Genomic DNA, 27,493 nt, shown 5'->3' on the forward strand with positions numbered 1-27,493 from the left:
GGCTGTTGGGCTCGGTGAACATTTTTGGAGGTAAAAATACAGTCCAGGGGCTTCCCTGGTGGCGCAGTGGTTGGGAGTCCGCCTGCCGATGCAGGGGACGCGGGTTCGTGCCCGGCTCTGGGAGGATCCCACGTGCCGCGGAGCGGCTGGGCCCGTGAGCCATGGCCGCTGAGCCTGCGCGTCCGGAATCTGTGCTCCGCAGCGGGAGGGGCCACAGCAGTGAGAGGCCTGTGTACTGGGAAAAAAAAAATACAGTCCAGGTGCTTCAGGTTTGTCTGTGCCAGTGTTCAGTGTGTTCATCCAGACTCAGGCCAGTCTCAGCCTTTCGAAGCTGTGGTTGCAGTGTACTGTCTGTCTTTGGCTTCTTTTTGCCTTTTCCTGTTCCTTTCTCTATTTATAGAGGTTTCTTCTTTTCCAGTAAGTTATGTGAGAGTTTCTATAGTAGCACAGTGCATGCTTTGTATCTGTAAAAGACAAAAAGCTGGAGGTTTACAGAGGCCTACTGAGGTGAGGGTACAGCTGGTCCTGCCGTTGGGCAGCGTGCTTTCTCTTTTAGATCCACCGTCCAGTTTTACAGCCCTCCCTGCTGGCTGAGTGCTTTAACTAGGGAGTGTGGGGAGGAACAGGACTGGAATCTCTGGAGGATGGGGTGGGAAATATTACTGTAACCTTTATTTTTAAAATGTTTGTAAAACTCGTTTGAGTAATAGAAAAATACTTTCTCGTGTATAAAATTCATACATTACAGATGCGTCCCTTAACCTCATCCCCACCAAGCCCAGTGTCCTCCCCTGGGAATGTATTTCTCTGACATTTTCTAGTGCACTTATTAATGTATATGTGTACCTGTGACATCATTTTTGTTTTTTGTATTTAAAATAATTGGCGTCACGCTGTGCATGTTTCCCCCAATGCTTTTTCATACTATATTATTTCTTGGAGATATATCCATATCAGTACTGGTAATTTTGTCATTCTTTTTTTTTTTTTTTTTTTTTTTGGCGGTGCGCGGGCCTCTCACCATTGTGGCCTCTCCCGTTGCGGAGCACAGGCTCAGCGGCCATGGCTGACGGGCCCAGCTGCTCCGCGGCATGTGGGATCTTCCTGGACCGGGGCACGAACCTGCGTCCCCTGCATCGGCAGGCGGACTCTCAACCATTGCACCACCAGGGAAGCCCATGTCATTCTTTTTATATGTGTTCTACACACTGGCTACTCTGTTAAAAGCTGTATTGTGGAAAATTTCAAATGTGTGTAAAAGTAGAGAACCCCCTATCCCCAGGTTATTTTGATGCAAATCCCAGGTAGTGTATAGTTTTATACATAAATACTTCATATGTATCTCTAACAGATAAGGCCTTTGAAAAAAATGACTAAGGCTTTATCATATGTAACAAACTTAGCAATAATCCCTCAATATCGTCTAATATCTAGCCAGCGTTCAGATTCCCTGAATTGTCTTAAGTATGTCTTTTTTTATAGTGACTTGTTCCAGTCAGGATCCAAACAAGTGCAACATGCATATTGTACTTGTTTTGCCATCTGTTAAGTCTCTTTTTATTGATAGGGTCCTTTTTAAACCCCTCCCTTGCTATTCATTCATTCGTAAGAAAATCATCCACCCCGTAGACATTTCCACGTTCTGTATTTGACTTGTTCTCTGTTCTTCCATCTCCTGTATTTCCTATAAATGAGTAGATAGATCTAGACTTCTTTAGAATCAGATTCTACTTTCGGCAAGAAGACGTCCAAGTGATAACTGTGTACTTCGTACTGCATCACGTTAGGAGGTTCTCAATGTCTGATGCCTCTGTTTTTGTCATGTTTGATTGATCGGTGGGTTCACGTAGTATTAGCCTGATTCATCCATTATGATAAAGATCCCCAACAGCCTTTCAAATAATGGTTTTATCAGGTATTGATCACCATTGCCTGCATCTAGCGGCATGTTAGTAAATGGTTAACAACTGGCCATTATCAGTTTTTATGGTGTAAACATTCCTGCCATGGCAAATTTCACTCTTACTGATGGGTCGCTGAATGTGGGGTTTAGACAGATCTGCACAGTTGGCTCTCACAAGCTGGTATGAGCTGTTTCTAGCAAACCACTGCTTATAGATCCATGATTTCATTGGAAGTTGCAGAATGGCGATACTCTATTTTATTTCTTTTACCTTTATTAACTTGGGCCATGACTTATTTAACCATTTTCCTATTGTTGGACATTTTCCTTATGACCCATATAATTCTAGTGAGCTGAAGAGTAAGTACCACAATACAATTTAGTTGTCCGTACATCACTAAATTCCTTATATGCATTTGAGTTTATAGAATTGTATGAAAACTGAAATAGACTTCAGTACTGGTGATCAGGAAGAGTGTCTTATTCATTTAACCAGTACTTACTTAGCACTTAACTGTGTCCTTGGTACTATGGAGAATTCCAAGAGGAACATGGATATGGCCACATCGTGCCAATCAGTATTACAGTTACATGGGAGAAGGGTGCTGAGTCTCAGTGGTTTCTAACTAGCATGATCTGTGGATGTGTTGGGGAGGGGTGTGCAGACTTGTGTAAGCTAATCTCTGAAGGGTGGATATGATTTTTGCAGTCAAATTCTGTTCGTTTTTCTTCGGTATCTGCCTTGGTTCAGTTTTTATTACCACTTGCCTGGGAGGCTACTTAAGTAATCTCCAGTCTGGTTTGCTTGCTTCATTCTTCACTTCATAGAGCAACAGGATTAATTGTTTTGAGCACAACTATGATGTGTCACCTCCCTCCTCAAAACCCTTCAGGACCTTCTGTGTAAACACTAGATTCCTTTGTCTTGACAACTGGACCTGAAGCCATTAGAGTACATGAATTCAGTAAGGGACATAGTACCATGACCTGGCATACCCAGGGAGGAGTGTATTTCAGGAATAGGTGGAGACTGTAAGTCTAAAAGTCCGCTGACTGGCCAAGGAGAATGGGGACTAGGGGCGAAGGAGTTTGTAGGAAGTCAGAGGAGTCCATTGGCATGGTAGGGTTAATTCGGATTGCAAAAGGTTATGGAGTGATTAAGAAACTTTGGTGTGAAGTAGTTATCACAAATTCATTTTGAAATGTTTAAGACTAAAAGTTGGTTTGACTATATGTCATATTTTAAAAATTCATCGTGGAACAGAGATAATTCCAATAGACTCTTTCTCCAGGTTGCCTGTCTGCCTGCCTTCCTTCCTGCCTACCTTCCTTCCTTCCAACACACACACCTGTGCGTACGTGCACATGCTCGCGTGTGCATGCATGTGCCCACGCACGTGTGTGCACACACACAGGGCTGGTGATTTAAGGAGTTTGGTAGTAAAATGATTAGGAGAAATACATTTATGTAAATGTAACATGAGAAATGAAACTTGTCTTTCACTGAAGTTAAATCTTATGTGTTTTTGTCATTTAACTCTGTGTCTCCATTTGAGAGCTAGCTAACCCATGTCACATATCCCATGGTGCAGGAACAAGGAGTTATTGGTAAACACTGGCAAATAAATTCTAGAATCATAGAAAGTCAGTGCTAAAAGAGAACTTGAGTTCTCTTGTCATCTTGGCCAACTCTCACATATTACAGGCTAGGAGACTGAGATCCAGAGAATGTAATTGTTTTGTTCTCCATCAGAATCCTTTGAAGATGGGAAATCTCTGTTCAGATTTTTGTTGCAGCAGATTTGGTGTCAGAGAAAGCAATCTATATTAATTTAATTTGGGAAGCATGCCTTACGATTTTTCTATGGGTAATAACACTAATTAATATCTAAAGTTAAATAATATATTAAAGAATAAATTTGTTGCCCTCTATATGCAAGAAACTAATATCATTTTCATGTTTCCTTCTACGTGATTTACAGTGTTGGACAGATTTCCCTGAGGTGCTTCAGGGAGACAGGAAAGGAAGTTTTGCCTTCATAAGTACTTGGAGATGTTAGGAATATATCTGTTCTTTTAATGATTAAAAAATTAAGTTATTATCAAAAACCTTATGTGTGTCTGTGAGAGAGAGAAAAGGACTAGAATGCTGAACCCGTAGCTTCAATAATTATCACTGTGTTTCACCCATCTTGTTTCACCTGTATTCGCATATGATTAATTATACTTTTTCTCCATGCGTAGCTTTAAAAAAATATATTGAATAAACCACAAGATCCTACTGCATAGCACAGGGAACTATATTCAATATCTTGTAATAACCTATAATGGGAAAGAATCTGAAAAACAATATATATCTTTATCTATAAAAAAAGTGAATCACTTTGCTATACACTGGAAACTAACACAACATTGTAAATCAACTTCAATTTAAAGAAAACAACTATTGAGGTATAATTTGCAGACCATAAAGTTCATCCATTTTAAGTGAACAACTCAATGATCTCTAGTAAATTTATGAAATTTTGCTACTGTCACCATATTCCAGTTTTAGAACATTTTCAGCACCCCAGTAACATCCCTTCATGCCTTAGAGTTAATCTCAATGCCCAGCCCCAGACAACTACTAATCTACTTTCTGTTCCTGTAGATTTGCCTTTTCTGGACATTTCATAATAAATAGAATCATACAATATGGGATTTTTTGTGTCTGGCTTCCTTTACTTTGTATAATGTTTTTGAGGTTCATCCATGTTGTAGCATGTATCAGTATTTCATTTCTTTTTATTGATGAATAGTATTCCATTGTATGGCTACACCATTTTGTCTATCCATTCTTCAGTTCAGTGGACATCTGAGTTGATTTTCCTTTTTGCCTATTATGAGTAATGATGTCAGGACTTAAATGCATGAAAATCTTGTGTGAACATATGTTGTCATTTCTTTTGGCAAGATACCTAGGAGTGGAATTGCTGGGTGTATGGTACATTTATATTTAACTTTTTTTTTTTTTTTTGGCCTCTCCGAGTAGCACGTGGGATCTTAGTTCCCTGACCAGGGATCGAACCCACGCCTCCTGCATTGGAAGCGCGGAGTCTTAACCATTGGACCACCAAGGAAGTTCCTAAATTTAACTTTTAAAGAAACTGCCAAACTAGTTTTTAAAGTTCATGTACCATTTTACGTTCCCACCAGCAATGCTTACTATTTCTTAACATATTCACCAACACTTATTATTATCTTTTTTGTTATAGCCATCCTAGTAAGTATGACATGGTATTTCACTGTGGTTTTTATTTGCATTTCCTTGATGGCTAATGATATTGAGTATCTTTTCATGTGCTTATTAGTGATTCCTATATCTTCTTTGGTGAAATATCTACTCAAATCATTTGCTCACTTTTAAATTGGGTGTTTGTCTTCTTATTGTTGAGTTGTATATTCTGGAGTTCTTTGTATATTCTGGATACAAGTCTTTTATCAAACATGTGACTTGCAAACATTTCCCCCCAGTCTGTGCCTTGTCTTTTCATTTTCTTAACCGTGTCTTTTGAAACAGAAAAGTTTTGAATTTTGATGAATGCAAGTTATGAATTCTTTCCTGATTGGATCATGCTTTTGGTGTCACAGCTAAGAAATCTTTGCTCAACACAAGGTCTTGAAGATCTTCTCCTGTTTGCTTCTAAAGGTGTTATAATTTTAGCTCTTACATTCACATCTCTAATCCATTTTGATTTAATTTTTGTGTATAGTGTGAGGTAAGGGTCTAAGTTCCTCTGTTTATATGTGGATATCCACGTGTCCCAGTGCTGTATGTTGAAAAAATATTCCCCTTTCCCTATTGAATTGCCTTGGCATCTTGGTCGAAAATCACTTGATTGTAAATATAAGGGTTTATTTCGCAACCCTCCATTCTGTTTCATTGATCTGTATGTCTGTATGCCATTACTACACTGAATATTTTTTAAAGCAGGGGAGTTACATGTAGGCTTGTGAAGAGGCATTCATATGAATCAGAAGGCTAAATATTTGCTGCAGTGGCACATTTTTAGGTAGTGTTTAGCATCTTACTTAAATGAGTTTGTGGTCTGTAGCATATGCAGAAGCATCCTTTAGTTTCAGTATTCTTGATTTATAGCCTTCTGACATACTTATTCTCTGGGTATAGAATAACCCCTTTGCAGCTGCTTATTTCCCATCTCAGTGCCCTCTTCTGCTGTTTACCACTACTTGTCCTATAGGTTCAAAATGTGATACTGATTGCTGCATTACAGTAGCCTTGTGACCTTGATGATGTCATTTTACTGCCCCAGGCTTTAATTTTCTCATCTGTAAAGTGAAAGAATGGAATTTGATTTCAATACTTTTCCAAACGCAATCATTAGTATTTTCCTTCTTGAACAGTTCCAAGGCATATGTAAGTACATTTCTTTTAACTGGTGAAAAAATTATTCCGCTTAACAGAGAATTTAATGATCTTTTATTTTTTTTAGGGTAAGTTGGTCATTATCAGGGGATCAAGGCAGGTATTGTTGGAAAGGTACTCCTGGCACACACTTCATCATATATATATATATATATATATATATATATATATATATATATATGTGTGTGTATATGACGTAGTGAACCCATCACTATGTGTAACTGGGTGATCAGGGGGCAGGCATAGGCTCACACATGCTTTTGTGATTAGAAAGGAGAGAAAGGGGACTTCCCTGGTGGCGCAGTGGGTAAGACTCCACACTCTCAATTCAGGGGGCCTGGGTTCAATCCCTGGTCAGGGAACTAGATCCCACATGCATGCTGCAACTAAGAGTTCGCATGCCACAACTAAGGAGACCATGTGCTGCAACTAAGGAGCTGGCAAGCCGCAACTAAGACCCAATAAGATACTTGTATAACCTCTTGTTGACTTTACAATTTTAGTCATTTACTGTCTTCCCTCCCCTGTCACCTTTCCCCTCTTCCACCCCACCAATATAGTATTATTATCATTTTGGATAGATTAATATTAAGTGTTTATATTATTACTATGGCTATGTAGTCATATAGAAAATTTTTCACTTTTCCTACTGCACAGATTTTTGTTTGCTTTGGAGTGAATAATCATCTTGTTTCTTTTTAGTGTACTTTCCCCTGAATCAACTGTAGACTCCCTCAGTTTTCTAAGGTTACTCTTATGAAATTCTGAAACATCAGGTATTAGTTTCATCTTTTTGAGGAAATCTAAAATGATTATGTTCTATGCCTGGTATGTAGTTTTCATCATGGCTTCTCCTATACTGTCATCCAAGGATCCCCTTCCTATTTCTCCCATGTTGGATCTCCTTTATCCTGTACCTCATGTCTTACTCTTTCTTGGTTTACTCTTGTCTTGGTAGAGCACATCCTTGAGTAGCTTTCCTGGAAAGGGTACATGGTGCTCAATTTGAGACCTTGAATGTCTAAAAATATCTTTAATTGAACCATCATGCAGGCTGCTAGTTTGGGTATATAATCATAGGTTGGAAATCAGATTCCTTCAGAATTTTGATGGTACTGCTCCAATGAATTCTAGCTTCCAGTGGTATAATAAGAAATCTAAAACCATTTGGACATCTGATCCTTTGTATGTAGACTTCCCTCCTCTCCCACCCCCTGGTGGAAAATAGTAGAACCTTCTAACTCCAGTTTTTTGAAATTTCACGTTGATGTGCCGTGCCATGGGTCTGTTTTCTTCCACTGTCCTGGGTACTCAGTGGGCTCTTTTATTTTATTTTTTTATTTTTTCAAAAACAGTGACTCTTTTTTTTAATTAATTTATTTTTGGCTGCGTTTGGTCTTCGTTGCTGCGCACGGGCTTTCTCTAGTTGTGGCGAGTGGGGGCTACTCTTTGTTGCGGTGCGTGGGCTTCTCTAGCAAGGGCTCTAGGCATGTGGGCTTCAGTCGTTGTGGCTCGCGGGCTCAGTAGTTGTGGCTCGTAGGCTCTAGAGCGCAGGCTCAGTAGTTGTGGCGCACGGGCTTAGGTGCTCTGCAGCATGTGGGATCTTCTCGGACCAGGGCTCGAACCCATGTCCCCTGCATTGGCAGGCAGATTCTTAACCACTACACCACCTGGGAAGTCCCTCCGTGAGCTCTTTTAATTTAGAAACTCATATTCTTCATTTCTGGGAAGTTTTCTTGAACTAGTTAATTGATTTATTACTATTTTCTCTATTTCTTTTTGTGGAACTTTTGTTTGGATATTTCCCTACTTTCTTTGAGATTTCCTTAGACTTTGAACCTTTCTATTAAGCTTTTCCTCTTCTGCTGTCATGTTTTTAATTTCCAAGTGCTCTTTTTAATTTTTTGAATATTCTGTTTTCAGTAACATCCCATTATTTCATCTTTGCAAATAACATTTTTTATCTCTTATTGAGGCTTTCCCTGTTGACTGTATTAAAAATTTCATCCCTCACTCCTACCCCATTATCTGTCTTATCAATGAAATATAAGCTTCATGCGGATAAGACTTTTTTTCCTGTGTATTTTTTTCCTACTGATATTTTCCCAGCACCTTAAACAGTGCCTGGGACATAGTAAATGTTTAAATATTTCTGGATTAAACCGAATAATCATTCTGATGATATTAATAACATTAAATTTTTTCTCCTTGTATAGATCTAATCTGTTTCTTTGAGGCCAATTGTTTTCTATTTTTATTGCTCTGTCTTAGGTTAGAAAATTTTCTGCAGATACCTGGTGGTAGTTCATCACCTGCTTATATTTAAGAATGGGGGCTAAAAAGCTGATTGGAATTCATGAGTAAATGGATGGGACTTGCCATGCATGGGCGTCATGGTAGAATGATCTGGCTGAACCATCTTCTTGGAGATCTCTTGATGTTGATATCTAGATCTTCCATCTTGGCTGGTCCAATTCCCTGGAGCACAGTTTTCTAGTCTCTGGGTAAAATAGTCTGGGAGCAGATAGGGAGAGGGCTGGAAGTGTCTCAGCGTCCAGAGTTCTACATTTACTGTTTTCAGTGTGGCCCCTGTGCCTTCACCTGGCCCTTGTGTCCTCCCTGGAGAAGAAAATATTTCTAGCATTTTTCTGGAGTGGGAGAAAGGCTGAAACTGTGCAGAATGTGTGAGAAAAATCTCAGAATCTAACTGCTCCTAAACTCCTTCAATCAGCTTTTTTAAAATGTAGGAATGGAGCATAATAGTATAGTTCTTTCTTATGGTAGTTCAAACAAATATTTGTTGGTCACTTACTATATTCTGAGTTATCCAGGTGCATTAGAGGCAGAAGGGACCACAGGAGCAGGGATCCTGAAGCCCAAAACAGCATGAGGTGTAGCTGGAACCAGATCTTCAAGGGTCTACGCCCTTCTCCTGAAGGATGGGAAATAGGATCCCCTATCAGTTAACTTTCTTTACTTTTCATTACTTTTCTCATTTTTTTTTTTTTTTTTTTGCGGTACGTGGGCCTCTCACTGTTGTGGCCTCTCCCATTGCGGAGCACAGGCTCCGGACACGCAGGCTCAGTGGCCATGGCTCACGGGCCCAGCCGCTCCGCGGCATGTGGGATCTTCCCAGACCGGGGCACGAACCTGTGTCCCCTGCATCGGCAGGCGGACTCTCAACCACTGAGCCACCAGGGAAGCCCCTACTTTCCTCATTTTACCCCTACTTCTTGAAGAGTTTGGTGTCACCAGCTCTTGAGAACTGGAAGCTTCTCTGGTCCAAATTGGTTACTCTCTGCCTTCTCTACTGCTCATTCAGCTATCAGTCACTTATCCTTTTTCCCAATTCCAAATTTAAACAATTTAAACAAGAAAATTTTAACAGTTCTCATCACTGTTCTGTTGATGGGGTAAGAGTGAGATTAGTTGCAGACATTCAAACTACTATCTTTACTCAAAAGTCGTATTTATAGGACATTTAACAAAATATCAGGACAGCAGAAACTAGGAATCCTACACATTATCAAACCAAGATTTTAGTTTAAAGTGGTCCCGGGTTGGTAGTGCCTTTAGATTTCTGGCAGAAGTAATAGAAGAGGAACCCACTTCCCGCTTAGGCCCCGAAGTATTCCTGTAGGTAACGTTTAGAATTAAAGGTTGCATTCAGAGTTAAAGGTTGCCAAGCACTCTAGGAAGTGGAACACAATGAGAGAGAGCCCACAGAAGCAACAAAACAGTAGGAAATACAAACCCCTCAGATTTTGGAATTATCAGACACAGAGTGTTAGGTAATATGTTTAGTATATTGAAAGAAAAGGAGATGAAGAAAATGAGTAAGTAGCCAATCAATTATAAAAATGAAAAAGCCATTTTGAAAAAAGACCAAATAGAACTCCTAGAAATGAAAAATTTAGTAATTGAAATAAAATGAAAGACAGGCTTAACAGGACATTAAGTATAGTTGAAGAGGGAACTGCTTAATTGGACAGCAGATAATAGAAAATTATCCAGGGTACCTCACGGTTAGACAAAGAGCTTCAGAAGGAGAGGTGAGAGAAAATGGTGGAAAGATTATTTGAAGAATCGCTTACAGTTTCCCAAAGTTAATGGGATGCCACGTGGTTCAGAAATTCTGACAACGCTTAGCAGCTTATGAAAGAAAAAGTAGGTGAAGAAATACACATGCAGATGCAAAGTAAGATTAGTACTGCAGGGTACCAAAAACAAAGAGTAGATCTTAAAAGCAACCAGAGTGAAGACAGACCACCTACCAAAAACAATGATTCTGTTGACATCTGACTTCTCAACAGCAATAATGGAAGCCAGAAGACAGTGAAATGTTATTTTCAATGTGCTGGGAGAAAATGGCTATCAGTCTAGAATTCTGTACTCAGTGAAATCACCTTTCAAGAATGAGGGCAAAATAAAGAGTTTTTAGTTAAAACGACTAAGCTTGCTACTAATGGGCTCTCAATAAAGGAAATTCTAAAGGATGAACTTCAGACACAAGGTATTATCATGAAAGAAATTGTAATGGAAATCAGGAAAATTTAAAAACTGAATGGTATCACATATCAAAAGCTATGGGAGTATATTAAAGAGATACTTGGAAGAAAGTTTATAACCCTAAATGTTTACGTTAGAAAAGAAGAAAAGCTGGAAGTTAATGAGCCAAGCAACCAATTTAAGCTAGAAAAAGAACAATAGGATGAGCCCAAAGAAAGTAAACGGAAGGAGATGAGCAGACACGAATTGAACAGAAGAGAAGCATGTAATTCAGAGGCTCAAAAAAGTTAAAGATTGGCTTTTTGAAGAGTACTAAAACTTGACAAATGTCAGGTGAGATTGATGAAAGAAAACTAGAGTGATGACACAAATGGTATTAGGAATGGAAAAAGAAAATTACATATGCAGAGATTAAGACGATAAGGGGGGTTTGAACACCTTTATGGCAGTAAATATGAAAATTTATTAGAGAAAATGAATAAATGTCTAGAAAAATATCATTTATCAACACTGACAAGAATTAGAAAGTCTGAATAATCCTGTAATAGTTAGAGAAGTGAAATCATTAAAAATCTCATTTCAAAGAAAACTGAGGCCCGGATGGCTCTGCTGTCATGTTTTACCTCACATTCAACAACAACAACAATTTTTGATCTCATACAACCTATTCCAGAGCATAGACAGGGGGAACACTCTCCAGCCGAATCAAGCATATCAAAGGAAACTGACTTGTCAGTCGAACTCATGAATATAGTTGCAAAAATCCTAAACAAAGTATTAGCCAACTAAATCTAGCAGATAGAAAAACCTGACCAAGTTGGGATTATCCTAGGTCTGCAAGAGTGTTTTAATATTAAGAAATTCATAGTGTAATTTACCATATTAATAAATCATAAGGGAAAAAACCATACCATCACCTCAACAGATAGAGATGTGGCTTTGGTTAAAATTTGACAATGAAGTTATCATGAAAAAAAGTCTCAAAATAAATGGGAATTTTTGTAATCCATTAAGGGGTATCTACAACAAACCTACAGCAAATGCCATACTTAATGGTGAAATAGTGAAAGCCTTAGCTTTGAGATCAAGAGAAGACAAGAATGCTCATGTCACCGTTATTTGACTCTATAGTAGGTGTTGTAGCCAGGTAAGGAAGAAATAGATAAAGGTACTGGAAAGAGGAAAGAAAACTGCTGTTAATATTTATGATGTAATTTTACCCCAAAGTATATTCACAACATACCCTTACATCATCTTTTACAAATACAGCGCATTTGTTTTGAAAAATAATAGTAAAAATGAAATTAATCAGATGTGAATCTGGAGGCAGGTTCTGTTTCTAGTAACTCGCAGGGCTGTCAGCAGGGACAGTGAGTCACAGAGCTCACCTGGTTTGTTTCCTGTCTCTCAGGGATCACTGTCTTTTGTTGCCTGATTTTCTGGTGTCTTAAGAACTGTTTGTTTTATATAAAAAACATCTATATGTTTGTTTCTGGCTGTTGAAAAGGGGAGGGTGAATGTGGCCTCTGTTAGTCCATCTTGGCTGGAATCAGAAGTCATTTAATTAAATGGCTTATTGCTTCTTAGTCCTCTTTTGTTAATGAAGGGTTGCTTTTTTTTTTTTTTTTTTTTTTTTTTTTGCGGTACGTGGGCCTCTCACCCTTGTGGCCTCTCCCGCTGCAGAGCACAGGCTCTGGACGCGCAGGCCCAGCGGCTGTGGCTCACAGGCCCAGCCGCTCCTCGGCAGGTGTGATCCTCCCGGACCGGGGCACGAACCTGTGTCCCCTGCAGCAGCAGGCGGACTCTCAACCACTGCGCCACCAGGGAAGCCCTGAAGGGTTGTTTTAACATACACTTCATTCTGGTGCGAGACCTCTCTTTTAAAAGCAAGCATAAATTTTGTGTTTTGTTGGTTTTTTCATTTTATTTTTAAAGTAACCCGTAATTTAAAGGCCCAATCCATGAGGACCTGTAGAGTGGGGGCCCTGAGGTGGATAATTCCTGAGGCTTTTGTCATTCTCTCTTGCTACATGCTTTGTTACCGAAGGCTGTTCAAGGTCTCACCACCTCTGAAGTTTTGACTCACTGCTGTGTTTCATAAATGTTAATGAAAGACAGATTGAGAGAAATCACTGATGGGCCAACATGGTTGTACCACATCCATGCACTGACTCAGGAGGAAAATCTCTATGAAATTACTCTGAGTTACCTTTGTGGAAAGCCCTGAGCTCCACCTTCTAGCTCGTCTGATCTAGCTGGGTCAAATCGAAAGGGATATGCAAAAACCTTTATGTTCTTGGCACATTGCTATGATTTATTTTATTTTATTTTTTTGTTATCTGAATAATTATTTTCTTAACATCTTTATTGGAGAATAATTGCTTTACAATGCTGTGTTAGTTTCTGCTGTATAACAATCAGCTATATGTATACATATATCCCCATATCCCCTCCCTCTTGCATCTCCCTCCCACCCTCCCTATCCCACCCCTCTAGGTGGTCACAAAACACCGAGCTGATCTCCCTGTGTGATGCAGCTGCTTCCCACTAGCTATCAGTTTTACATTTGGTAGCGTATATATGTCCATGCCACTCTCACTTTGTCCAGCTTACCCTTCCCCCTCCCCGTGTCCTCAAGTCCATTCTCTGTGTCTGCATCTTTATTCCTGTCCTGCCCCTAGGTTCTTCAGAACCATTTTTTTTTACATTCCATATATATGTGTTAGCATATGGTATTTGTTTTTCTTTTTCTGACTTACTTCACTCTGTATGACAGACTCTAGGTCCATCCACCTCACTACAAATAACTCAATTTTATTTCTTTTTATGGCCGAGTAATATTCCATTGTATATATGTGCCACATCTTCTTTATCCATTCGTCTGTCAATGAACACTTAGGTTGCTTCCATGTCCTGGCTATTGTAAATAGAGCTGCAGTGAACATTGTGGTACATGACTCTTTTTGAATTATGGTTTTCTCAGGGTATATGCCCAGTAGTGGGATTGCTGGATCATATGGTAGTTCTATTTTTAGTTTTTTTGTTTGTTTGTTTTGTTTTTCAATTAATTAATTTATTTTTGGCTGCATTGGGTCTTTGTTGCTGTGCGTGGGCTTTCTCTAGTTGCAGTGAGCGGAGGCTACTCTTAGTTGTGGTGCACGGGCTTCTCAATGCAGTAGCTTCTCTTGTTGCAGAGCACAGGCTCTAGGTGCATAGCCTTCAGTACTGTGGCGCGTGGGCTCAGTAGTTGTGGCTCATGGGCTCTAGAGCACAGGCTCAGTAGTTGTGGCGCATGGGCTTAGTTGCTCCATGGCATGTGGGATCTTCGTGACCAGGGCTTGAACTTGTGTCCCCTGCATTGGCAGGCAGATTCTTAACCACTGTGCCACCAGGGAAGTCCCTTATTTTTAGTTTTTTAAGGAATCTCCATACTGTTTTCCATAGTGGCTGTATAAATTTACATTCCCACCAACAGTGCAAGAGGGTTCCCCTTTCTCCACACCCTCTCCAGCATTTATTGTTTGTAGATTTTTTGATGATGGCCATTCTGACCAGTGTGAGGTGATACCTCATTGTAGTTGATTTACATTTCTCTAATAATTAGTGATGTTGAGCATCCTTTCATGTGTTTGTTGGCAAACTGTATATCTTCTTTGGAGAAATGTCTATTTAGGTCTTCTGCCCATTTTAGGATTGGGTTGTTTGTTTTTTTGATATTGAGCTGCATGAACTGCTTGTATATTTTGGAGATTAATTCTTTGTCAGTTGGTTCGTTTGCATATATTTTCTCCCATTCTGAGGGTTGTCTTTTCGTCTTGTTTACGTTTTCCTTTGCTGTGCAAAAGCTTTTAAGTCTCATTAGGTCTCATTTGTTTATTTTTGTTTTTATTTCCATTTCTCTAGGAGGTGGGTCAAAAAGGACCTTGCTGTGATTTATGTCATAGAGTGTTCTGCCTATGTTTTCCTCTAAGGATTTTATAGTGTCTGGCCTTACATTTAGGTCTTTAATCCATTTTGAGTTTATTTTTATATACAGTCTTAGGGAGTGTTCTAATTTCATTCTTTTAATGTAGCTGTCCAGTTTTCCCAGCACCACTTATTGAAGAGGCTGTCTTTTCTCCATTGTATATTCTAGCCTTCTTTGTCAAAATAAGGTGACCATATGTGCGTGGGTTTATCTCTGGGCTTTCTGTCCTGTTCCATTGATCTATCTTTCTGTTTTTGTGCCAGTACCATACTGTCTTGATTACTGTAGCTTTGTAGTATAGTCTGAAGTCAGGGAGCCTGATTCCTCCAGCTCCGTTTTTCATTCTCAAGATTGCTTTGGCTCTTCGGGTCTTTGGTGTTTCCATACAAATTGTGAAATTTTTTGTTCTAGTTCTGTGAAAAATGCCATTGTTCGTTTAATAGGGATTGCATTGAATCTGTAGATTGCTTTGGGTAGTATAGTTATTTTCTCAATGTTGATTCTTCCAATCCGAGAACATGGTAAGTCTCCCCATCTGTTTGTATCATCTTTAATGTCTTTCATCAGTGTCTTATAGTTTTCTGCATACAGTTCTTTTGTCTCCTTAGGTAGGTTTATTCCTAGGTATTTTATTCTTTTTCTTGCAGTGGTAAATGGGAGTGTTTCCTTAATTTCTCTTTCAGATTTTTCATCACTAGTATATAGGAATGCAAGAGATTTCTGTGCATTAATTTTGTATCCTGCTACTTTACCAAATTCATTGATTAGCTCTAGTAGTTTTCTGTTAGCATCTTTAGGATTCTCTGTTTATAAGTATCATGTCATCTGCAGACAGTGACAGTTTTACTTCTTCTTTTCCGATGTGGATTCCTTTTATTTCTTTTTCTTCTCTGATTGCTGTGGCTAAAACTTCCAAAACTATGTTGAATGACAGTGGTGACAGTGGGCAACCTTGTCTTGTTCCTGATCTTAGTGGAAATGGTTTCAGTTTCTCACCATTGAGAATTTTGTTGGCTGTGGGTTTGTCGTATATGGCCTTTATTTTTTATTTTTTTGCGGTATGTGGGCCTCTCACTGTTGTGGCCTCTCCCGTTGCGGAGCACAGGCTCCAGACGCACAGGCTCAGCGGCCATGGCTCACGGGCCCAGCCGCTCCGCGGCATGTGGGATCTTCCCGGACCGGGGCACGAACCTGTGTCCCCCACGTCGGCAGGTGGACCCTTAAACTACTGAACCACCAGGGAAGCCCTGGCCTTTATTATGTTGAGGTAAGTTCCCTCTATGCCTACTTTCTGGAGCATTTTTTTCATAAATGGGTGTTTTGTTTTTTTTTTTGTACGCGGGCCTCTCACCGTTGTGGCCTCTCCCGTTGCGGAGCACAGGCTCCGGACGCGCAGGCTCAGTGGCCATGGCTCACGGGCTCAGCTGCTTCGCGGCATGTGGGATCTTCACGGACCGAGGCATGAACCTGTGTTCCCTGCACCGGCAGGCGGACTCTCAACGACTGTGCCACCAGGGAAGCCCATGGGTGTTGAATTTTGTCAAAAGTTTTTTCTGCGTCTCCTGAGATGATCATATGGTTTTTATCCTTCAGTTTGTTAATATGGTGTATCATTGATTGATTTGCGTATATTGAAAAATCCTTGCGTTCCTGGGATATACCCCACTGGATCATGGTGTATGATCCTTCCCCACTGGATCTTGGTGTATGATCCTTTTAATGTGTTGTTGGATTCTGTTTGCTAGTATTTTGTTGAGGATTTTTGCATCTATGTTCATCACTGATATTGGCTTGTAGGTTTTTTTTTTTTTTTTTGCGGTACACGGGCCTCTCACTGTCGTGGCCTCTCCCGTTGCAGAGCACAGGCTCCTGACACGCAGGCTCAGGGGCCATGGCTCACGGGCCCAGCCACTCCGCGGCATGTGGGATCCTCCGGGACCAGGGAACAAACCCGTGTCCCCTGCATCGGCAGGCGGACTCCCAACCACTGTGCCACCAGGGAAGCCCTGGCTTGTAGTTTTCTTCTTTGTGACATCTTTGTCTGGTTTTGGTATCAGGGTGATGGTGGCCTCGTAGAATGAGTTTGGGGTTTTTCCTCCCTCTGCTATATTTTGGAAGAGTTTGAGAAGGATAGGTATGAGCTCTTCTCTAAACGTTTGGTAGAATTCGCCTGTGAAGCCATCTGGTCCTGGGCTTTTGTTTGCTGAAAGATTTTTAATCACAGTTTCAACTTCAGTGATTGTGATTAGTCTGTTTATATTTTCTATTTCTTCCTGGTTCAGTCTTGGAAGATTGTGCTTTTCTAAGAATTTGTCCATTTCTTCCTCGTTGTCCATTTTATTAGCATATAGTTGCTTGTAGTAATCTCTTATGATCCTTTGTATTTTTGCAGTGTCAGTTGTTACTTCTCCTTTTTCATTTCTAATTCTGTTGATTTGAGTCTTCTCCCTTTTTGTCTTGATGAGTCTGGCTAATGGTTTATGAATTTTGTTTATCTTCTCAAAGAACCAGCTTTTAGTTTTATTGATCTTTGCTATTGTTTTCTTCATTTTTTTCATTTATTTCTGATCTGATCTTTATGACTTCTTTCCTTCTGCTAACTTTGGGGTTTTTTGTTCTTCTTTCTCTAATTGTTTTAGGTGTAAGGTTAGGTTGTTTATTTGAGATTTTTCTTGTGTCTTGAGATAGGATTGTATTGCTCGAAACTTCCCTCTTAGAACTGCTTTTGTTGCATCCCATAGGTTTTGGGTCGTCATGTTATCATTGTCATTTGTTTCTAGGTTTATTGTTTAGCCTCCATGTGTTTGTGTTTTTTACAGATTTTTTCCTGTAATTGATATCTAGTCTCATAGCGTTGTGGTCTGAAAAGATACTTGATAGGATTTCAGTTTTCTTAAATGTACCAAGGCTTGATTTGTGACCCAAGGTATGATCTATCCTGGAGAATGTTCCATGAGCACTTGAGAAGAAAGTGTATTCTGTTGTTTTGGGATGGATTGTCCTATAAATATCCATTAAGTCCATCTTGTTTAATGTATCATTTAAAGCTTGTGTTGCCGTGTTTATTTTCATTTTGCATGATCTGTCCAATGGTGAAAGTGGGGTGTTAAAGTCCCCTGTTATGATTGTGTTACTGTGTATTTCCCCGTTTATGGCTGTTAGCATTTGCTTTGTGTATTGAGGTGCTCCTATGTTGCGTGCATGAATATTTACAATTGTTATATCTTCTCCTTGGATTGATCCCTTGATCATTATGCAGTGTCCTTCCTTGTCTCTTGTAACATTCTTTATTTTAAAGTCTATTTCATCTGATATGAGTATTGCTACTCCAGCTTTCTTTTGATTTCCGTTTGCATGGAATATCTTTTTCCATCCCCTCACTTTCAGTCTGTATGTGTCCCAAGGTCTGAGGTGGGTCTCTTGTAGACAGCATATACATGGGTCTTGTTTTTGTATGCATTCAGCCAGTCTTTTGGTTGGAGCATTTAATCCTTTTACATTTAAGGTAATTATTGATATGTATGTTCCTATTCCCATTTTCTTAATTGTTTTGGGCTTGTTGTTATAGGTCTTTTCCTTCTCTTGTGCTTCCTGCCTTGAGAAGTTCCTTTAGCATTTGTTGTAAAGCTGGTTTGGTGGTGCTGAATTCTCTTAGCTTTTGCTTGTCTGTAAAGGTTTTAATTTCTCCATGGAATCTGAATGAGAACCTTGCTGGGTAGGGTAATCTTGGTTGTAGTTTTTTCCCTTTCATCACTTTAAATATGTCCTGCCAGTCCCTTCTGGCTTGCAGAGTTTCTGCTGAAAGATCAGCTGTTAACCTTATGGGGATTCCCTTGTATTTTATTTGTTGTTTTTCCCTTGCTGTTTTTAATATTTTTTCTTTGTACTTAATTTAAAAAAATGTATTTATTTATTTATTTTTGGCTCTCTTGGGTCCTCGTTGCTGTGTGCGCGTTTCCTCTAGTTGTAGTGAGCGGGGGCTGCTCTTCTTTGCGGTGCATGGGATTCTCATTGTCGTGGCTTCTCATTTTGCAGAGCACGGGCTCTAGGCACACAGTCTTCAGTAGTTGTGCATGGGCTTATTTGCTCCACGGCATGTGGGATCTTCCCGGGCCAGGGCTCGAACCCGTGTTCCTTGCATTGGCAGGCAGATTCTTAACCACTGTGCCACCCGGGGAGCCCATGTATTTAATTTTTGATAGTTTGATTAGTATGTGTGTTGGCATGTTTCCTCTTGGATTTATCCTGTATGGGACTGTCTGTGCTTCCTGGATTTGATTGGCCATTTCCTTTCCCATATTAGGGAAGTTTTCAACTATAATCTCTTCAAATATTTTCTCAGTCCCTTTCCTTTTCTCTTCTTCTTCTGGCACCCCTATAATTCGAACGTTGGTGCATTTAATGTTGCCCCAGAGGTCTGTGAGACTCTCCTCAATTCTTTTCTTTTTTTTTTCTTTATTCTGGTCTGTGGTAGTTTTTTCCACTATTTTATCTTCCAGGTCACTTATCCGTTCTTCTGCCTCAGTTATTCTGTTTTTGATTCCTTCTAGAGAATTTTTAATTTCATTTATTGTGTTGTTCATCATTGTTTGTTTGCTCTTTAGTTCTTCTAGGTTCTTGTTAAATGTTTCTTATATTTTCTCCATTCTGTTTCCAAGATTTTGCATCATCTTTACTGTCATTCCTCTGAATTCTTTTTCAGGTAGACTGCCTATTTCCTGTTCATTTGTTTGGTCTGATGGGTGTTTACCTTGCTCTTTCTTCTGCTGTGTGTTTCTCTGTTTTCTCATTTTGCTTAACTTTCTGTGTTTGGGGTCTCCTTTTCGCAGTCTGCAGGTTCGTACTTCCTGTTGTTTTTGATGTCTGCCCCCAGTGGTTGAGGTTGGTTCTGTGGGTTGTGTAGGCTTGCTGGTGGAGGGGACTAGTGCCTGTGTTCTGGTGGGTGAGGCTGGATCTTGTCTTTCTGGTGGGCAGGGCTGCATCCGGTGGTGTGTTTTGGGGTGTCTGTGAACTTAGTATGATTTTAGGCAGCCTCTCTGCTGATGGGTGGGGCTGTGTTCCTGTCTTGCTAGTTGTTTGGCATGCGGCGTCCAGCACTGGAGCTTGCTGGCCATTGGGTGGAGCTGGGTCTTAGTGTTGAGACGAAGATCTCTGGGAGAGCTCTTGCTGATTGATATTACATGGGGCTGAGAGGTCTGGTGGACCAGTGTCCTGAACTCGGCTCTGCTACCTGGGAGCGTCAAGCCTCACAGCAGGCTGGAGCACCAAGACCATGTCAGCCACATGGTGGATGGTCTAAGGAGCCCTGCCTGGGCACCTGGAGTGTAGTGGGTGTGCGGTGAACCGCAGCCCAAGATCTACGTGCCCAGTGGAATCGCAATCTGCCAAGGAAACACAGAGCTGAGTTCCTGTCCTGGCAGCAGGAGAAAGGATATGAATTATTTTTAAGGCATAGAAAGTTGTTTAAATATTAGGCCACATATTACAGATTTGGAAATAAACTGCATATAGTTATATAGAGCATGGTGTGCTTTTCTAAGGAGTTTGTAAAGAATGTGGTTTAACTTGGCCAGTGTGTGATGATAAACTTATTTCTTGCGTGTGATCATGGGCCTTATTTATAATTCGATAGCAGATGTTTGTTTTCATTGTTAAATTACAACTCAGACATTCTTGGCTTAACTCCAGCTTTCTCTGCATCTCACAAAAATTTTTTAAAAGGTTAGAATGAAACTTTCTTTCAGAAGATGCTTCAAATGGGGCCAGATTTTTTTAGAAACAGATTTAATTATCCCTGATAATAAGGATCAGAGGGCGAAAAGGAAATTGAGATCTTTGAAGAATCCCTAAATATCATTTTAGTCCATCATTTGCAGCCTCTCCTACTGCTCTCAGACCCACTCACAGGGCAGCAGTGCTGCCTTGTTGGGATTCTGGATTTCTGGCTCCCAACTCAAGCTAATGAGCAGTGTAATGGCTGAGAGCTTGGGAGAAATAGGAGAGGAGTCAAAGGGCCTAGAGTATTTGAAACTAAATAATTAACATCAGATTAATTGGGGATTGACTGTCCTTCCCGTCCGTGCTGGGTTCCAGTCTTTTGATCAAAGAGTGTCATTTCCTTACTGTTTTACACTGTCTTAATCACAACAGCCTATATAGATATTTGGATTTTGGATAGGAGGAAAATGAAAAAGGGATTGGAAATAGCATGTACTCATTTTTTTTTTAAGGAAAAAAAAGCCCTCAGATAGATTTTAAAAATTTAAAATTGTTAAATGCGATAGCTCTTCCCAGTTAACAAGTGGAAGAGTGCTGTGTGTTGTTTTCGGTGGTCCTTAACAGTGTGTATTTTTCTTTTCAGCTTCTAAGTCAGGATTGTTACCTCCACCACCCGCACTTCCTCCGAGACCTTGTCCATCGCAGGTAGGAGACGACGTTGGTTTCTGAGAACTGTCAGTAGGCAGTTGTCCTCCCACTGTGGTTCCTTTGCGAGGGTTGATCACCACAGAACTGGCTGGTCAAGTTCCCAAGATGATGTCTGGACTGGACTGGGAGAGCAGAGTGGGGTTGAATTTCTTCCTATCCAGCCAGCCCCCAGCCTCATGTGGAAAGGGGACAGTTTCCTCAATAAGCAACCAAGCAAATGTGTGAAACAGTTCAGTCTTGGCTGTAGAGGGTTGCATGTGGTCTTCATTACAGAGAGAGGAGCAGAAGGGGTGCCTCTCCGATTGGTGCTGGGGAACGTGGCTTTTCTGTGTAGTATGTGCAGTCTGAGTGCCTATATTTTCCTCAGTGTTTTAGGAGCTGTGTTAATTCTGCATAAACTAAAAATAAATGGTCCTCAGCATGGAGTTAGTGCACCCACAGTGCTTTTTTTAGGATGGTATTTTCCTTCGGGACAAAAAGCTGAATCAGCAGCGTTGGGAGACTGTATCACCCGAATCTGTTTCACCTGTGAATCAATTCCGCCTTGTTGACGTGTGCTACTATGGCCTTTTACATGAACACTCTTTGTAGAGTTGAAAATGAGAAGCAGAACAGCAAATCCGTGGAGTGTGGTAAAGAGTGCTACAGATCCTTCCTTTCATTAATTGCTCCTGAAGAAACTATCTTTAAAGACTCTCTCTGACTTTGGGCAGGAAATGTTGAGAAATTTCTCTATAAAGCGACCCAGTTTCTACCTCATTGCTCTGGGTAGTTCAGAGCATACGTTTCCATATGGTGCATCTCAGGACTCGCTGAGTCACTGAAACCACTTTAAACATTGGCTTGTCCTTCTTTTAGAGAATTAGGTGGTCTTTAGTGTCCACTCAACCTCGAGATGCAAATACCATGAGACATGGGCTTCCTCCTTCAGTTTGAAGGGTAATTAAACCCCTCTTCCTCCTGACCCACATATAAATAAGTGAGAACCGTTTTTTCAATATTCCAGTGTTAGCTTTACGAGAGGTTAATTAACCAGTCAACAAGTGTTTATTGAGTCCCTGCTATTTACTACTGCCAAGCTTTAGTTCCATCCTTGCCCTTCCTTGCCTGTGATTTCTACTCATTTAAATTATTAGCTGTGTTTACTGAGCATCTGTAGTAGAGCACGCATTTGTGCTAAGTGCTTTCAATGCATTATTTAATCTTCACAAAAACCCTATGAAGTGTAGGTATAAATATTAACCTTAAAAAAAAACCAAAAAAAAACAGATGAAGAAGTTGAAGCATACAGGGGTTAAGCAAGTTACCCAAGGTGACATAGCTAGTAAACAGTAGAGCCAAGGTCCATCTCCTGAAGCTTCCTCCCCCTTCCCATTGTTGGAGTCAAAGTATCCGTGTGTACAGGAAGACAGGGCTCCATTGCGCTGGCAGTTGAGGCTTTCACCATGTCCCCCAGGAGGACCTAGATGAGCTGATGCTCCTGATTTACACCAACAGCAAGCCTGTCACAGCAACATTAGTGGGCGTTCCGGAGGTGCTTATCTACCAGCTGCTGGTTTCAGACCAGGACTTGGGAGCCACCTGGATGAATGCTTGGAACACTTGTCTGAAAGGGCTTTTGTGACCAACCTCCTTATGTTTCTCCTGCTGCACAAGTGACAGTAGTTAGTTCCCGGTTGTGAACCGTGCTGCCGCTATCAGCAGTCCTCATCTGAGCTGCTCTAGGTGGGCTTCCTGCCTGCTCTGGGGCTTGATGACTGAGGAGCTGGTGGGGACCTGGGAATTCTGAAGTCAACTGTTAACGAAAGAGACTGCTTGTTTGTCTATCAGATTTCCCATCACAATGTATAAACAGTGAGCCTAGCACTCCGCCCAAGCCTCCAGCTCAGCTGCCTAACTATGGAGTTTTCAGACTATAGAAACAGGTGTGTACGAAAAGCAGGCAGAAGAGCCCTCCACCACTTCGCTCCCCTACACTCCCCTCCTCGCCCACTGTACGTGGGACACACACGGTCAACAGAGGAAGTCCTGGCTGATCCACACATGGTGGTGTTTAGTCTTTGTGCCGTGTCAAATTCCTACTGTTGGCCCCAGGAGAAAGTCACCTAACCATCTGTATGGAGCACCTATATGTTTCAGTCTTTCCCAAACTACTTGTGATGAAGCCTTCTCCTGGGAGATATTAATAGGGCTGTGTGGTAAGACAGATTTGCTGCCTCTGTACCTGCTCTGGGAGATTTGCAGTGCACGCCAGCTCATTAAGGGCTTTGAAGTCTTACAGTAAAGCAACCTGGTCAATTTTTTTTTTTTTTTTTTTTTGTGGTACGCGGGCCTCTCACTATTGTGGCCTCTCCCGTTGCGGAGCACAGGCTCTGGACGCGCAGGCTCAGCGGCCATGGCTCACGGGCCCAGCCGCTCCACGGCACGTGGGATCTTCCCGGACCGGGGCACGAACCCGTGTCCCCTGCATCGGCAGGCGGACTCTCAACCACTGTGCCACCAGGGAAGCCCCAACCTGCTCAATTTTGTTAAAGCTGGCAGCTTTCTAGCTTGTGACCATTCATCCCTTTATTTATAAAATACTGTTACTATCCTGAGGGCGTAGCACATGATTATACACCAGCCTTAAGGTATTGGTAAGAACATTTCCAAACATCTTTAATCTGTCACCTCATCTATATATTATGTGATTAAAGTTAAATTTTTATATCTTATGCCAATAGGTTTCCCTAGAAGAGGTGAAAATGAAAAAGAAAGTTTACCACACATTAGCTTGGGATTTCAAATTGTTGTGTTTTAGGTTTGTTGTGTTTTCTTCATTGCTTCCTCATGAGAGAGGAAGAAGGAACAGAAAAGCAACAAATTTTATTTATAGAGAACTTAAATACTCTGAGTTATTCTTTTGCTATGTTAAAATTTTTTTGACTGTTCTTTGGTATATATGGACAATCAAGGTGACTTTGGAAAAAAATATATATATACTTAACTACAGAGACTTCTTTTGTAGGGCTTAAACTGTAGTACTTAGGGGAGAAACCAGGAAGCCTGGTATAGTTAAAATCATTGTATTTATTAGTAGCTTTGAGAAGAGATTAAGATTAAAAGTTTTTGGATTTAACATTTTCATATTATATAACTTGATAAACGGGCAAGACTAGATTATAATAAAGAAAACATTTTATTCCCCCAAGAGGAACACTATTTAAAAAACTATGTGGCCAATCAGTAATGCACTATCAGTTTTTAAGTATGTAAGAGAGTTTGTACAGTTGCAGATACGTGCACAAAGATATATATATATATATATATATATATATATGTTTATATATATATACAGATAGATAGATAGATACATACATACATACATACACCAAAAGTCTGTCTCTAATTTTATCAAGTGAGAGATGAGATTTAGGTTTTCAGCATAAAATGCAGCCTCACTGGCCCTTACTTAGACCAGGCACCACCATGGTATGAACATCTGGATTAAGTTATACAAATGGGGCCTTGGAGTTAGGAAAAGGAATAAATTCAAAGAAACTGATCTTATTTTTCATGCTATATAGGTAAGATCAAGAAGGACCAAGTGAGCATATAAAGAATCAAATGTTTTGGTCCCACGTTTTCCTGTGGACAGGCCGGAGAGCAGGGTGTAGTATTTTGGCTCAGGCTAGAGGCCAGAGGTGACACTTTTTTTTTTAAAAGACTGATTCATAGTGTAAATGATTAAAAAGCAATTAGAGGTAACTGTTTCATATGGAGCAGTGTTAAAATGAGAGTTAGTTAAACTTATTAGCTCATTGTGTGCATATGAACTGAGTAAAATGCCATTCACAGGGTTGGTGCTTGTCCTGTAGGTCTGTTTGCTGCTCGGGGCCTGTGTGGTACTTCAATAGCCAAATCCCTTTAATAGTGTTGATCTCGGGCCAGATTTCTTATAGCAATTGTGATAGAGCCACAGCTTCAGTGTAGTTATCTTTAATAAAGAGGAGATTTTTTTTTTGGTCCAAAGGATAATATTTTCAGTTTTGTGTTAGCACCACATTTGATGAATTGCAGCTCCCTATAGACTCATGTGCTCTGAATTTTCCTACTTATACCACTAATTTCTCACTTTATAACGGCAAGTGCTCTTCGCGAGCAATGCAGTGAGCGCTACAATAGCATTGTGGGATGAAAGTGCTATGAAGGAAGCATTTTAGCAATACTTCTAAGCTCAGAGAGACCAAGAGGGCTTCATGCAAGGGCCAAGGTTACCAGTGAAATGAGTTTTACAGAATCAAGAGAACTTTTCTTTTTAATGGCTGAGGGGTTCAGAACATTACTGTAGAGAAAAAGCAAATGCAAAGAAACAGGTGTACAAGAGGTCCCTGTGTGTTGGAGGAACTGCCCGCAATTTGGAAAGCTAGGAGGTTTTAGACGAGAGAGATTTCATGTTCGGAGGTGGCAGTGAAGAGCAGCCAGCCTGCTCACTTTAGTCCCGGTGGTGCCAGAGCGGTGGGAGAGGAAAGGCCCCCGATGAGAGAGTTCTGTCTGGGGAGCAGCTGCTGAGGGGACAGCACAGGGTGTCACTCAGCACAGCAGCGCTCACCCTTGCGGACACCAGCATCGTTTGGGGGAGCTTGCAACCTACTGAGGAGTTTGTAGAAGCTCCCCAGGTGATTCTGAAGTGCAGTCAGGATTGAGAGGCACTGGATTAAGGTGAGAGGAAGGAATGTTCAAAGAAGAAGTTGAGAATATAGGGGATCTGTTGATGCTCCACCGCGAGTTCTTAAAGGGCACGGTGGGAGACTTTCTCAAGCTGGGGAGGGTGGGAGACACGAAGTCCGGTTAGGGGATATATCCAGACCCTGTGGGGACAGGGACCCTGATCACAATGAATGTCCTGGGGGTCCCGGGCTTCTGGTGATAACTGATTTCAGCAGGGTCAGGGGGCATGATGGGAAGGTCTTGCTGGAATGACTAGTCGCTGTGTGCCTCCAGTCCTCTGTGTACTGTTGTGAAGGACTAGCCATGAACACAGATGGCCTTGAAAGGACTCCATAGTCCATTCAGCTAATGTGTCATCTGACTTTGCCATCTGGCTAGGATCAGGTCTCTAAGGCTGTACTGAATCCAGTAGGGATATGCTGGGCATGCCGCTTTACTTCAAAGCCAAATTTCTTAGATACAAGTTGATATAAAATACTCTCTTCATTTAATTTGCAAGGGAAGACTGAGGCTCACTTAAACTCAAATGGCAGTTTGTAGGCCCTGAAGTTCTGAAATATTTGATACTCCATGCTTTTTTTAAAAAAAAAATACATTGTCCTTGTAAATGAGTATCTTTTCATTTCAAGACTGTTTTCCTTAAGTTAATATAGTTGATGATACAAAATAGTAAATTCTCCTGGGAGACGTTTAAGAGTTTTAGAGCTCTCTCTCTTTTTTGGCATTACTAGTGATTATGTAAGTCTCTTACAGGGTTATGTAATATGTTTTTAAAATGTAAATTTGATTAAAGTATAGCATGCATACTGAATCCATTTTAAATTCATACTAAATCCATTTTCAGGAGAGTAAAATGAAGTATTATCTCACTGGCAATTTTCAAATATCTATAAGAAAACAGCAAGAAACATTCTTGAAATGTAAACAACATAGGAATGTTACTGCTTCTAAAACTTTGTGGCTTTTTTCTTTATTAAATTAGAACCCTGTGGGCGTATGTCACATATCATGAGATCTTTTGCTATAATGTGTTCAGATGAGGTCATGTAATGTACATTAGTTACTAAATCACCTTAATACATTGGTTATGTAGATGAAGCATATTTGTAAGCTTTCCAAGGTATATACGGCGTCCTGATTTTCACTCATCAAAATATAAATTTAGTATATGTCAAGAGGTAGTCTTCTATGTACTTACGTATTAGAAACTCAGTAATTATTTTGAAGAGAATTTACAAACATATATCACCTAAGATGCCATCCTCATTTTCTTCCAAAGTGTTACTCTCTTCTGTCCTACGGTGCATGCTGAAGATTAGCTGAAAATCACAGTATGTTAGTGAGTGTTTCAGTGATTAAGGAAAGAAGATCTAGGTCCAGGATTTATCTTCATCTGCGATGATGAAAGAACGTAATGAAAGCTGTACAGCATTATACAAATGTGTCTGTCCGTGGTCTTATTCTTAGCCTTACTATTATGAAGCTCTATGGCTTTATGGGAAGTAAGCAAATTCATGTGACGGACCTACTATCTCTTCTAGAAAATGAGAAG

At 40.5% G+C, this 27,493-nt stretch overlaps 1 protein-coding gene across 9 annotated transcripts in view; it reads left to right on the forward strand.

Annotated features, from left to right (window-relative positions):
• Positions 1-27,493, forward strand: part of REPS2 (RALBP1 associated Eps domain containing 2) — a 225,885-nt gene that overhangs the window by 146,071 nt on the left and 52,321 nt on the right. For all 9 annotated transcript variants that reach the window (XM_082681115.1, XM_082681117.1, XM_082681121.1 and 6 more), the window contains one exon: positions 21,167-21,228. In XM_082681115.1, the coding sequence (XP_082537241.1) occupies positions 21,167-21,228 (62 nt within the window). The remainder of the gene's footprint in view (positions 1-21,166; positions 21,229-27,493) is intronic.

Source organism: Grampus griseus, assembly GCF_964374135.1.
Source record: "Grampus griseus genome assembly, chromosome: X".
In the NCBI taxonomy this organism is placed as follows: domain Eukaryota; kingdom Metazoa; phylum Chordata; class Mammalia; order Artiodactyla; family Delphinidae; genus Grampus; species Grampus griseus.